Consider the following 14,724-nt stretch of genomic DNA (forward strand, 5'->3'; position numbering starts at 1 on the left):
CTAAAATAAACAAATAAATCTTTTTAAAAAGTACTTTTGTGAACTCTGTACCAGGAATCCTGGTAAGTGTGTTATTTGTTATTTCCTTTAGGGAGCTAACATCTGGGTATCTCAGAGGGTTCCATAATGGCACCTGGTGATCATCCAGCCTATACGTGAGCCCCCTGCATCTCTCATCCCACACATACCCTTCTCACAACTCCAGGGTATGTGTATATCCAGGTCTCCTTTAGGGTACGCACTGGCTTAGCACATGGCTATGGTAACCACACTCCTCCAAATACGATTCTCAGTGTTTGGGGTCACTTCACCTGAGACCATAAGAGCCGGGTGCACACAGCCACATGGATGCAAATGTAATGCAAGAGAAGGGAATCCAAATGGCAACAAGAGAGAAGACAGAAAAGTCTGGAAGGAGGCAGAAGGGAGGCTCAGAGTCAGGCAGTATTTAATAGGGCAGCTCCAAAGCCCAACAGCCTAGATTTAAATTCTGGTTCTGTCACTTACCCTTCCTTTGTCCTTGAGCAAGTTTCTTAGCTTTCTGTGCCTCACTTTCATAATCTGTAAAATAGGGGATAATAATGCATACCTCTTGTGGGGCTTGAAGCAATTAAAGTTCTTGGCATGTCGTTAGATTTCCCTAAAAAGCACTTATTATTATTATCGTCGTCATTATTGTCCTTGAGTGAAGATTTGGAAACGATGAAGAAAAGTTTTCTCAATTGTGTTCGTTCCCTAGGGGTGCCGTAACCAATGACCACACACGGGGTGGCTTGAAACAACAGAAGTTTACTCTCTCACAGTTCGAGAAAGCAGGGTGTCTGAAATGAGGGCATCACCAGGGTTGGTTCCTTCCGGAGTCTCCGAGGGAGAAAGCATCCCACACCTCTCTCAGCTTCCAGTGGTTGCCCAAAATTCTTGGTGTTCTTGCCTTGTAGACCCATCAGTCCAGTGTCTGCTTCCATCTTCACTTTCTTCCTGTACCTTCTCCTTTTCTGTCTCGTAAGGATACTTCCGTTGGATTGAGACCCACCCTAATCCAGTATGGTCTCATCTTGAACCTTACCTTAATTACATCTGCAAAGACCCTTATTCCAAATAAGATCATATCCTGATGTTCCAAGTGGACATGAATTTGAGGGCAATACGATTCAGCCTACTATACCTACTGAAAGCAGGTTAGGATCAAATCAGGGGAAGAAATTGCCAACTTCTCCTGGAAGAGTGTCATCCAAACTTGGGCATGTTGTGCACTAGAAGGGCTGTGTTGCGTAGGTGGTCAATCCAGCGAAATGGGCCAGCTCCCCTCAAGCGCGTCACTGAGTCCGAACCAAGTGTCAGACAGAGTCAACATGTGTACTCTCATTTAGATGGTGGCAGACTTCTCTGGAGAGAAGTTGAACATACCCAGCAGGGATAGGCTGCCCCAATGAGGCAGCATGCGCGGCCAGCTCTTTCCCCTGCTCTCTCCCGACACGTTGCATGCCGCTGCCGAACCCACTGTGGAACCCCGAATGCATTCTGACACTGGGTGACACAATGTAAGAGCCTCGGGGAACTGGGTTTTAGTAACATGCTCTGCAACTCACTCGCTCCCCTGACCACCTGTGTGGCCTCAGGTAAGATACTTCCCTTCTCCGAGTCTCAGTTTGGGCTTCTAAAAACCAGGCATGATATCACCACTAACTTGTAAGAGTGGCTATAAGTAAGAAAACTAACATTGGCAGAAGCTTCCCTTAAATGCCTGGCATAAATTTCAATGAGTGGTTGCTGTTATTTTCATTATTGTGAGGTGGCAGCTCTGTCTCTCCCTCTTACTAGGCTGGAGGGTAAGAAGGCCAAAAGGACCACGAAGCGGAGCTGTGAAGACCCATCTACATCCCTCCCCATCCCACTCCTCCCGCTCTTGGCACACGGGAGACTGGGCAGCCACACAGCAAATAGCTTCACTAAATGACGCCCCCGCTGCAGCCCAGATATAAGCACTGCTTCAATGAACGGACTTCTAATAGCCTTTCAGGATTTCGAACCCAACCAAGACAACCCATGGCAAATTCTCTTCTTTTCGTGACTTAGCAAATGAACACTGGGCTGAGCAAAGGCAGCCGAAAGCAGTGTTAATGCTTTGGTGTACCTCAACATTTAAAGAGGCTTAAATAGTATTTGGAGGCCACGTAACCCATCTCTCAGGAGTGTGCTTTCATTACTTTATTTACTTACTACCAGGGTAATATATATTAGTTATAGGAATTTTAGAAAATACAGCCAAGCAAAAAGAATAAAATCATTGCTAATCCCAGATCGATAGATTTTTTAAAAACAATCAATTGTGATGTTTCTCAGTCATTGGCCTTCGACATCATTTTAACAGCTTCGTAATAGTCCATTATATAAACATACCAATATTTATTTAACCCATCCCCCATTCCAGAAATTTTAACTTGTTTTCAATATCTTGTTGCCAAAAACAAAGCTGCAATGATATGAGTTGATTTCTTACTAATTTTATAAATCTTTATTAATTTCTTATCTATTATCACCCTTCTCCTTTTGCAAGCTTTGCAATTAACCCGAAAATTAATTTGCTTGGTTTATTAGGAACCGATTTTATTGTCCAATCTGAAAATCTTCTCAGTTTTGGCTATACTATCTTACGCAAGCTCTCTTCTGAGCTGCCTCTGTCCAGTAACTAATAAGTAGCCAGTGTTCTTGGACATGGCTGCTTCCACACTTGTTTGGGGCATGGGGCTAATGGGGTCAATGTCATGGGCTTCAAGCTCTATGTTTACAGGCCAGTTAAGTATCCAAAGACTATTTGCCTAACTCGAAACAGCTGTTATTTAAATACTGGCAGTTAGTTTCAAAAGAACTGGGCAACAGAGCATGGGTAGATCAACGAAATCCATCACCACGACTGGAAAGACAGTGTCAACACTGGAAAACAGCTCAGAAAGGTATCCGTGTCGAATCACATAAAATTAATAAGGTTGTAGGAAAAAAAAAGAAGGAATCCTATTGGGGAAAACAATTGGCTGACCTTACCTCTCTTGACTTAACAAGCTTCGTCTCTGAGTCCCCCCCGTTCCTGTGTGAGTCCAGTTCGGCAAACATGTTGTCAGTTGCTGGTGGTGGTGTTCTGTAACTGACCATTTTTTCTTGCAGCTGACACGGCGCTCGGCACTGATGATGTATACGATGAGAAGGGATGCCAGTGTGATGTATCAGTGGAAGACCTCACCCCACCGCTTAAAACTGTCATTCGAGCTATCAGGTTGGTGGAAAACCTTTGACAAAATGAGCCAGAGACCTACCTCTGATTATTTGAATTTATATTGTGAAGTTCTTTTTCCTGCAGGTAAACCTCCTGAAATAATTCATTTCTCTGCTCCTATTCATTCACATGCCTATTCAATGCTGAAAGATATTTTCTTAGTACAAAACTCTACTGTGTTCGGCACAAAGTGTGTTATAAAAGGAGGATTCGAAATGCCAGGCCATGCCAGAGAGATTCAGTGAGAACTGGCTTCTCATGAGAATTTGTGGGCTTTCAGGACATTTTGTGTATAGACACAATTGGATTTTTAAAATTATTTTTATGACTTGATGCTCTGATCCGTGTTCTGTATCTTACATCAAAGAAAAATCCCACCAAGTTATTTCAAAACAGGTTGAATTCTAAAAGGGGGAAGCCTAAAGCCCTCTGCAATGACTTGCTCCTCTCTGGCTGAATGTAACGTTAAACGCTGCTCTTTTGTTTTTTAAGTTTTTATTTAAATTCCAGTTAAGTTACCATACAGTGTTGTATTAGTTTCAGGTGCGCAATATAGTAATTCAGAACTTGCATACAACACCCTGTGCTCATCACAAGTGCCCTCCTTAATCCCATCACCTAATTAACCCATCCCCCGCCCACCTCCCCTCTGGTAATCAACAGTTCGTTCTCTATAGTTGAGGGTCTATTTCTTGGTTTGTCTTTCTGTCTTTTTCCCCTATGATTGTTTTGTTTCTTAAATTCTACATAGTAACGGAATCATGTGGCATTTGTCTTTCTCTGACTGACTTCTTTCACTTAGCATAATTCTCTCTAGCTCCATCCACGTCGCTGAAAATGGCAAGATTTCATTCTTTTTATGGCTGAGTAATATTCCATTGTGTATATGTACCACATCTTGATTTTTTTCTCAGATCTCGGGTTAGGGTTAGGATTAGGCTTAAGGTATGTGCCTCGTATCCTGCATTTCAGAGACCTCTCCGGAGGGTTTCGAGTTAGGGATTAGGGGTTAGCGTTGAGGAGCAGGCTTAGGGTTAGGGTTAGGATCTGGGTTAGGGTTAGGTGAGGTGTCCAGCATCCTGCAGTGCAGAGATCTCTCCAGACAGTACAACCCCATACTTCCGCTGGGGTGAGAGTACAGTTGGCAGTCATCCACGAGATGAGAAAAGGAAGGGACTTGGGGCTCTAAATACTCTTTAGATATTCAGTTTAAAAGCTGATGTTAATCTGCTTCCTTTCCAATGGCAGAATCTAAACGAGTACCCAAAGCAACTCACCTTTCTATTTCCAGGATCCACTCCCTCCAAAACTTAGGATCTGGACTAAATAAACTGCTACAAGCTCCGCCTGCCTAGTTTAATCCCTTTGGGAGAATTTTAATCTGTCCGTGAACCCTGAGTGACTTTGTTGCAAAGAAATACCTCTGATCTTTTTGGCTCTCTGTGCCTCTTACCAAAAAGCCAGAAGAAAACTTAAAATATCCAACCCAACTTAGCTGTCCAGATATGTAGTCTAATTTCAGAGATCAGCATGACTGATATTTACGTCTATATTTAGTTGGTCATTTTGTATCATTAGACATTGCTTTACTTGATGTTTGGGAATCACTGGGAAAGCAGAAATGAGTTATAAAGATTTTGATAAATGTTTGTTAAGGCAAAGAAAATCATGGTTGATGAAAATGTGTACCCAAGAAGATACTTAAACCTTGTCTGTAACGGCACCCTAAAAAGAAGTGAAGTAAAACCCAGTTACTTCTCAATGGAACCCTTGAGCAACAAACCCTATGGGTGGAGGACCACACCTTCCTATGTGCCCTGGACCATCCTAGATTATGCCTCTTGTCTCATCATAATTGTTCATTGTCGATACTCCCTGTCTTTCTCAAAGTATCCCAGTTTGGACAATTATATGATTACCCTACCCCTGGGGAGCCTTAGGTAATGTTTAAGCCCAGAAAACCCAAGGATATGTAGTAAAATGATGCCTGAAGCCTTCAGTTAAAAGGGACAGAAAGGGTCTAGAACTGCATTGTCTAATATGGTGACCAGTGGCCACATGAGGCTAGGTAAATTTGAATTAATTTAAATTAAATTTAACTTAAAATTCAGTTCATCAGTGACACTACCCACATTTAAAATGCCCAATAGCCGCAAGTGGCTACGAGACTGGGCACAGAAGACATAGTGCATTTGCATCATTGCGGAAAGTTCTATTGGACATTGCTGGTCAAGAAGTCACCTTGAAATTCTTTACATTCATTCATTATATGCCTCAAAGACCCTAGAGTGAAGGTGGGGCAATTCATCCACAGATTAGTCTGACTTGGAACAAGTACCATAAAATCTTATCTAATGGGAACAGATTAGGTTTCCTAAAAGTCATAGTTAACCCAATTTGCTCATTTCCCAAGACCGTCCGAAGCTTTCTGCTTTTGCCTCACAACCTATGAAAAGAATTGTGAGCCACAAGAAAGAAAACGAAATAGGTTTATTCTGCTAGCTAAGCACTCTAGCGGCAGCTGAAGATTTACTTTTAAACCATCCTCTCGAAACCTGCCTGATTTTTGTAAAGTCCTTTGCAGAATTCCCTTGCTTTTCAGAATTCTTTCTTGGTTCTTATTTTTAACAGGACTTTATTATTTACGTGTATCTCCTTTTTGTGAATTTCTGAAGCTTTCAGCTGGCTCCTCGTGACACTTGAGGGGAATGTTTTTCTTCCCCATATCCTGATTCTGAGTTCCCCTTAAAATTCGTGGATTCTCTACAAACTCAGTAGCTACGCTCAATAGTTAATAACTTCATTGGAAATCTTTGACTCGTGATACTACTTAATTTCTAAAAATACATGATTAAAAGACCCACCAGTACAACTGGCAGTTCTGAAAAGGAGTTTGCTGATGTAAATTCCTAAATCTTATGTAAAAGTGTCCTTTTCTTGAGTTCAGTAAAATAAGTAAGCTGCATTGCCGTTGATGGGAATGTCTTTGACCAGAACATACCATTTCTTACAGCTCACCTACAGTGGTATTTTACATATATAATATATATTATATATAAATATATATAGTACCGATTGTAAGTGCGAACCATCTGTTATTCACCCTCTAAAATACCAACCTTGTTTTGGTATTTTCCTTGTTATTTTTTGGTCGTTTGATTATTTAATATGAAGAGTTGAATATGCCTTTTGTCCTCCAGTAGCTCTTACAATAATGATAGTTTTTCCTAAGAGCCAAATTAAAATTAAGATGTGTAACAGAAAATATGTATTCTACTGCAAAGATGACAACATGGAAAACAAAACCACTGCATCCCCAAAGAGCAAAATAGAAGTTCTTGCTTTGGTTACTAATATTTACTAAGCATCTGCCATTTTCTAATTTCTGGTTATTTTGGGGAGTGAAGACTCTCTGAGACGACTAAAGCCACTCTCAGTACTTGTCTGGATTGTATTACCCACATGCACTTTGAGACTTTTTTTTTTTCAGTGACTGGCATCACTTTTTATAGTAACGAACAATGGCTATTCTTAGACATTTCCAAAATATGCCTTAAAAATTAGAAGAATACTTAGTTTTGTATAATTCCTCCAGGATTACCACAGATTATTCTCAAAATGTTATTTAGTGGGAGTGCACAAAGTTGCTGGAAATGTGTTTTAAACTCATTACTGGGAGTGTAGATTGTACTTATTTTTCACAAGTGTTCTGTATCTTGTTAATGATTTAATACAAACAATGTTAATTTTCTTTTCATTCATTCATAGCAAAGAGTTTCTAAATAGAAAGATGAGGGGAGCCTGGGTGGCTTGGTGGGTTAAGTGTCTGCCTTCCACTCAGGTCATGATCCCAGGGTCCTGGGATTGAGCCGACTCTGCAGGAAGACTTCTTCTCCCTCTGCCCCTCCCCCTCCCTTCCTCCTGTCTGCACGTGCTCTCTCAAATAAATCATTAAAATCTTTTATGAATAAATAAAGAGAAAGATGACATTAGCAGGGAAGTAAACAGATTGACAAGCAAATTGACAAACTCTTGAACATTCTACACACTTACTTTTCATCATATCATGGTGTGTTCATTCGCTAGGGCCTCCACCACAGAATACCACAGACTGGGTGGGTTCAACAACAAAACTTTACTTTCTCACAGTTCTGGAGGCTGGAAGCCCAAGATCAAGGTGTTGGCAGGGTTGTTTCCCCCAAGGCCTCTCTCTCTAGCTTGCAGATAGCCACCTTCTCACTGAGTCCTTACGTGGTCTTTCCGCTGTGCACCCACAGGGTCCAAATCTCCTCTTCTTACAGTGACATCAGTCAGGTTGGATTAGACCCTACCGTGGGTCTTATTTCAACTTAATCACTTCTTTTAAAGCCCTGTCTCCAAATACAGTTATATTCTGAGGTACTAGGGGCTAGCGCTTTAACATGTGAAATAACAATTCAGATAACACATGGCAAGATACTAGTTCTCCTATCACTATTTAACAAATACTTTCTCAGGAACAATATCAAAATTTTCAGAGTAAAAATAAACCCATAAATTACCTTAGATATGTTCTCTCACAATATAAAACATCTGGATATTTGGGAATATCTAAAGAGGTTGACTGTTACCTTTGAACCTTGTACTTGGCATTGTGTAAACACTACATAAGTGAGAATCTTGCACAATATTTCTCACAAAAATTAATATATGCTCATTAATTCAAAATAAGTAATATAAATAAATACATAATAGATAAATCATAAGTGTTTAAAGTTATATCCAATACAAGTCTATAGTTATAAAAGAGTTTCAGAATTTTTATAATAAGTTTTTATTTGAGTATATTTATTTTGAGTATTATTGAGTATTATTTATTTTTATAATAAGTTTTTATTTGAGTATAGTTGACACACAATGCTGCATTTTTAGGTGTACAGTGTAGTGATGCAACTTCTCTATGCATTGTGCTGTGCTCACCCCGACCGTAGCTGCTGTCTGTCCCCAAAGCTATCACAGTCTCATCGACTCTGTTCCCCATGCTGTGCATTTTATTCATGTGACTTCTTCATTCCATAACTGCAAGCCTGTCCCTCCCCTTTCTCTTTGCTCTTTTAGCCGGCCTCCCACTCCACTTCCCTCTGGCAACCATCAATTTGTGCTCTGTATTTATAGGTCTGATTCTGCTTTTTGTTTGTTTACTCGTTTGTTTTGCTTTTTAGATTCCATATATGAGTGAAATCATACGGCATTTGCCTTTCTCAGTCTGACTTATTTCACTTAACACTATACCCTCTAGACTCATTAATATTGTCACAAATAGCAAGATATCGTCCCTTTTATGGCTGCATTATATAGATAGATATAGATATAGACATAGATATAGATATAGATACAGATATAGATATAGACATCTCACATCTTTTTTATCCATCTGTCTATGGATGGACACTCGGGTTGCTTCCATATCTCGTCTATTGTGAATAATGCTGCACTAAACACAGAGGTGCATCTAGCTCTTCAAATTAGTGTTTCGTTTTCTTCGGGTAAATACCCAGTAGTAAAATTACTGGATCATATGTTATTTCTATTTGTAATTCTTTGAGAAACGTCCATACCGTCTTCCACCGAAGCTGCACCAATTTACATTCCCACCAACAGTGCACGAGGGCTCCTTTTTGTCCACATCCTCACAACACTTGTTATTTCTTATCTCTTTGTTATTTTAGCTCTCAGAATAATAATTTGTAAAAATAAAAAGAAGTGTTTGTGTTTGTTTTCCTGTACTGAACTGGCTAAATTCTTAGATATACATACCAAGGCATCGTAGAAGTGCTGTGTGAAGGATTTATTACACAATTGGAGAATGAGCTCTGTCTGTTAAAATGATGCAATGCAAAGCTCACCTGCCTCTTACCTGCACTTTTTCATAGAATTACTCTATCTGAGATCAAGGCCATTCTTAACGAGATCCTCAACAACAACTGTTCTCTCGTCAGCTTGTTTTATACAACTAGTTCTGTCAGGTGTCAAGAAACAAATCAGAATACCATACAACCTACTCTTCTTGTAAAGACAGCCGAAACAACCCAATGGAGATTACTCATTATTCTGAACAGAAATGACCGAGAAGCTGTTGATTGTATCATGTTCTTAACTTCTCTTAACATCTCGATGCAATGATCACCATGCTTGCTATGTTTTCTTGTACACTACCTTGTATTTCCCAACCCAAGCCAGCCTTCTAGAAAATCAAATGAATAAATAAAGTCTGGGATAAAAATTCAAAGAATTCTTTAGTTGAAGCTGCAGCCAACTTTGCCCTGGCACCATTAGCTAATTCGACCCCCAGCCTCCACCCTCCTGAGAGCTGCTCAGAGAAGAGATCCAAGAAATGGCAGCCTCTGTGCAACCTTGGGCAACCCATGTCAACTCTCTGTGCCCTGTTTCCTTACTGGTGAAGTGAGGAAGGTAATAGTATTGACCTTGTATGGCTGTGGTGAGGATTAATTGAATTAACACTTGCAGAGCACTTCGAGCAGTGCTGGGCACATGGTAAGCACTATGTCAATGCTAGCCATTATAACCTCCGGGTCTCTGGGCTCCTTACTGCCTTCCCAGCATGCTGCCTACTGTGCCCTTCCTCTGCTCAGGCCAGACCCTCTCCTTTCTGAGCTCCACTGACTCCCACGGTATGTCACCGGAGAGGAGTGCTTCTTTCTCTCTTCTGAGAGGTGTTCCCAACTTCCAAAAGTTTGCGGCCTTGCCTGCCTGCATCCCCTTCCTCAGGAAGCACTTGCTGTTACCCCTTGAAGTTATGTCCTCACCACCTGCATCGAGGAATCACTCAGAGCAGCACCACTCAGGGCTGGAAGAGCAATATCTCCACCCAACCACAAGCCCATGTTCCGGGTAGATTTCTCCCCCTTCCTCCTCAGGGTGAGCTTGCCGCCTTCCCAGGCACCCTCCCAAGAAGAGGACTGTGAAAGGGAGAAGCTACCTCTCCTCTCCCCTCCCACCCCCGACCCCCCCTACACACACAGAAGCCTGGCTATAAACTCTTCGGTTCCTCCCAAAGGATCAGTTCATGCACTCTGAAAAAAAAGAGAGAGAGAGAGAGTGATCAGGACAGAGCTTCTACTCCGCACCAGACACCAGAATAGACATTAACAAGAAAGATGGATCCCTGCTGGGAATCTTGAAGGGCTGCCAAAAAAGTACAGAGTCGATTATAATATAGAGCAGCAGATGGGGACAATAACAGAAGTCCGGGCTGTTGGGGCAGATCGAGTGTCAGCACTTACGTGGGAGTTGGCATTCAGGAAGGCTTTTTGGAAGAAGGGGCGTCCTAGCAGGGATCTGGTGGCTTTGTAGGTACAGCCAGGTTATTGAAAGGGGTGTGAGTTTAGGCAGAGGGAAGCGCAGTTGCGAAGAACCAGATCTGAGGACGGTATCGCAAAGCATCTGGGCTGGTAGGGGGTGGAGAACGTGGGGAGGAGAGGTTAGACTCGGGAGGAGCAGGAACCATTATAACGAGCAAGAAAGTGTGGAGGCTACAGAAGGAAGGAAATTTATCAGCCTGGTGCTTTATTCTAATACTTAGGACAATGACTAACTGCAAGGAATGGATTGGAAAGAGGGGACCATTGTTGTGACCATACCTGGCTCTGCCCGGGGCCAGCCAGTGGTGATGAAAAGTCCTGAATGACAGATTTCGGAACTCTTCAGACACGAGAAAATGATAAGATTTGGATATTTGCTGGTTAGAGAAGACAGAGTGAAAGAGCAGGAAGAATCAGGATGGTACACGGTTGGGGGCTGGGGGCTGGCCACGCAGAGGCTGGCTTGTGGGAAGAGGGGGAGTTGTTGCAACTGTAGAGTTTGCGGGGTCACAGTGGGCCCCAGCAAGCCCTGCTTCAGAAGCCAAGGAGAAAAATCTGGAATGGAGACTAACTTGGTCGTCGTCGGTACAGACATAGATGCTTTGCAGAAGCATCACCCCGAGGGGAGTGTGGGCGTGAAGACAGAAGACGGTCACCCCAGAATGGAAGGCTCACGAACCTGTAGGGAGCTGCAAAAGGCAGAAGACTGTGGTGGAGACTAACGCCGCAGAAAACAGCGGGCGCGGAGAAGGAGGGGCCGGCAGACAGCGCGCTGAGCCACGGGAGCTCCACTGTGTTCAGTGCTGCTCAGAGGTCAAGAAGACAACGCGTGAGAAGATCCTTTGGCATCGGCAACCAGGAAGTCACCGGTGACTTTGGAGAAAAATTCAATAGAGGCAAAAGGGTTTGAAGCCAGATGGTAAACAGAACATTTTTCTAAATTATCTATCAGAACCTTTTGCTCTAGTAAGAACATAGATAAAATGTCAAGAATTTCTTTGCAACTAGCAAAGACTCATCAACTCTTCTAAAATTGCTCAGATCTGATCAGCAAAGAGAAGAACCATGATGACTTGTCAGAGTTTCTCAGGCGGATATGCAAATCAGGCCTTGCTGTCACCCTGGGTTGGGTGACAAGGTTTTACAGTTTCCTTGCCCTTGTGTTCTTCCTATGCTGAAGGGCACGTGCGGGGACCATGGCCTGGACTGTCCCCTAAAATGCATTCTCGACTCCGAATCCTTCTTAAATCTCGCTCCATACTTGAAACAAGAATACTCCACAAATAGAGAAGCAGAGGCACATGTTTGCCGTTGTGGGTTTTTGTTAAACCTACAAGCTGTTTAATCATCGCCCGTTCTTAATTTTGCTGATAGCGTCTCTGCTATTTTAACAGAGGTGATGAGTCTTTGTTTGCAAGTCACTGTTAAGACATTCTTGACAGCCAAGTCTATGGCACGTTACAGTAAAGGACGCTGCTAGAAGAACATTTTATGGATCATTTAACACATATTTTTAAAATCAGCTAATATATTCCCTGGAATATTCTTTTTGCTTGTTTCTGTTTTGAAGATAATTGCTTGTGGCCACATTTTGCTCTGAGGCCGCATTAAACTAGTGTTTTCACGGAAGACACACTTACTTCACAGTATCTAATTTCTCACCTTTTATTTTGTTATAATTTAAACTGAAACTCCTATTCAATGCTATGACTAAAAATATTCAAGAGCAATCAGTGGGTATGGGCACTTATGTGTTTACTTCTTCATTTCATGCTTTAAGGTTTATACAGAATTGTATACTCCTGGGAAAACAAAATTCCCAAATTTAGTTACTGGATCAATGGTCAGAAAATCCTAAGAGGAGAGTTAACCGTTTGCAGACTTGCTTGAATCCAGAAGTTCTTGCTTGAGTTCTACTATTCTTATCCCCTTTAAAAAAAAAAAAAGAAAAAAGTGTAGGAGAACCTACCAAATCCTGACTATAAAACACAATAACAACACACACTGGAAGAACAACATCCATGTGCCCACCGTGTGGCCACAGAACTGGTCCTGCTCCCTAAGTCAGCCAGGTGGGGCTTACTGCAGCAAGGCATTAATGGGCTGTGTGCAAGGGCTGCTAATTTACAGTCTCCAGCGAGAATTGAAAGCCAGAAAATGAGATTGGCCAGTGCATCCAGGAACTCCCGGGGCTCCTTAGTCACTGGCTAGTAGCCCAGCGTAAGAGGCAAGAAAGGTAAAGTGGACATGTAATTCTATCACTAGCTTTGAAGGGTTTTCAGAGTCTCAGTACTGTAGACACAGATGCAAATCTGCATTACTGAGTCATGTTTACATATTAACAGAGAAGTAATAAATCATCCAAACAAGTAACACATATGCCTTTAATGTTGACCCCAGATATGAAGTTCCACAGTCCGGTTGTCTGTTTACTCCGTGATCAGCACCATCCCCTGACTATCTCTGAAAGGCAAAAAGAGGGCTGCCTTGGGGACGTTTTGGTAATCCAAGGGCCCTGGATCACTTCAAGAATGAGCCCTAGGACCCTTGCTCTTAAGGCAGAGAGATGCTGTGTTCCTTGCAGAGAGTCAGAAGTCAGGGGGTAGAATTAGCCACCCTGGGAAGGAGGGGGTTAGGGAACGCATGTCAGTAGAGTAAATCAACCCAACTGGCCAGCGTAAGGTAAGAAAAGAGGTCAGAGGGAGAAACATCCACACCAAAACACAATCTGGGCACTTAAGGGACCATTTCTGCAGCCTGGACAAATTTGGTGATATAATCCCCAGAGGTGGGGGTGCAGAGGGTAAAGGACTATCTTCCCCAGAAATTGTTTCCTATCACTTACAGCAATCTGGGTTAAATGCTTCTCTTCCGCACTCCCGCTGGCCTGAGCTGCCCACCCCCTCCACTCACACACCGTCTGCCCCACCAGACGGGAAGGACTCAACAGCACTTATTTCTTCATCGCTGTATCCCTGGCATTGGGCACAGAGCCTGGCATGTGCTGGGCACTCAGTAAACGTGTGATAGGTGAGCGAAAGAATCCAGGAGTGAATTCTTGAGTCCCAGGCATCAGACGCGCCTGTGGCATCGCTTAGGGAGGCGGCCACACAGAGCTCATCCTAAGAGCTCCTGGCTCTGGACAAATGAGGCTCTTGGATCCTGTCGGAGCTCCTGGCCCCAGTGACTGCTGCCTTCCACGAGGACTGGAGAGAGGAAGAAACTGGAGACAAGTAATCACTAGAGGCTCCTTCCCTTCTGCCAGCTCCTTTTCAGGGGAGCCAGGGCTCCCCAGCGCCGAGCACAGAGCCCAGCACAGCAGCATGGTAGGCTCTCGATGGGTCCTTACTGAAAGAAAGTGAATCCGTCACCCAGCACGCCCTTTCCCTTCCGAGGGAGTCCTTTCAAAATCAAACGGAACTTACTAACTACTCCTTGCACGAAGCTTCCCGCATCACTCAGGGAAGGGGGTCGGGAGACATTCAGGTTCTGCCTGGAGGCCTGCCACCAAAGCACACTGACACTCTGCCCTGTGGCCATGCCATGTGTGACAAAGAAGACCTAGCCAAGCCCACCATCACTTCTTTGCATAGAGGCAGGGAGCAGGGAGATCACTCTGCCCCTCCCCATCCCCACCTCCGCTTCAGAAGCTCTCAACCTGGGCTGCGCCGGTGCAGTGACCTGAAGAGTTTTACAAAATCTCGGGGGCCCCAGCCCGGATCCGTGAAAACCGAGGTGGGACCGAGGCACCGGCATTTTGTGCAGCTCCCGGGAGCAGCCACGCTTGGGAAGTACTGCTGTCCTTCCAGTCAATCAAGCTGCCTCTGCAGTTCACAGGCGGCTGAGCCCTCTCCGCCCGGCCCGCGCTTTGGCTGCCGGCCGGGCTCGTCCATCTGTTCGGTGGCGGCCACAGTCGCTGCCGCTCGTCTTCTAATCGCTCTTATCTCTGCATATTCATATGCAATGTCGTTACCCTGATTTAGACGGCTGGAACCAGACTTTTGCAAGATTTTATAACTCATGGCAGCACAACAAATGCACCTACATTTCCTTATAAGTGCACATGTGCTTGTGTGTATATATAGATAGATT

General features: G+C 43.4%; 1 protein-coding gene across 4 annotated transcripts in view; it reads left to right on the forward strand.

Annotated features, from left to right (window-relative positions):
• KCNQ5 (potassium voltage-gated channel subfamily Q member 5) overlaps positions 1-14,724 on the forward strand; it is a 489,468-nt gene that overhangs the window by 460,292 nt on the left and 14,452 nt on the right. For all 4 annotated transcript variants that reach the window (XM_044387115.3, XM_044387116.3, XM_026507086.4 and 1 more), the window contains one exon: positions 3,163-3,271. In XM_044387115.3, the coding sequence (XP_044243050.1) occupies positions 3,163-3,271 (109 nt within the window). The remainder of the gene's footprint in view (positions 1-3,162; positions 3,272-14,724) is intronic.

Source organism: Ursus arctos, unplaced genomic scaffold (assembly GCF_023065955.2).
Source record: "Ursus arctos isolate Adak ecotype North America unplaced genomic scaffold, UrsArc2.0 scaffold_29, whole genome shotgun sequence".
In the NCBI taxonomy this organism is placed as follows: domain Eukaryota; kingdom Metazoa; phylum Chordata; class Mammalia; order Carnivora; family Ursidae; genus Ursus; species Ursus arctos.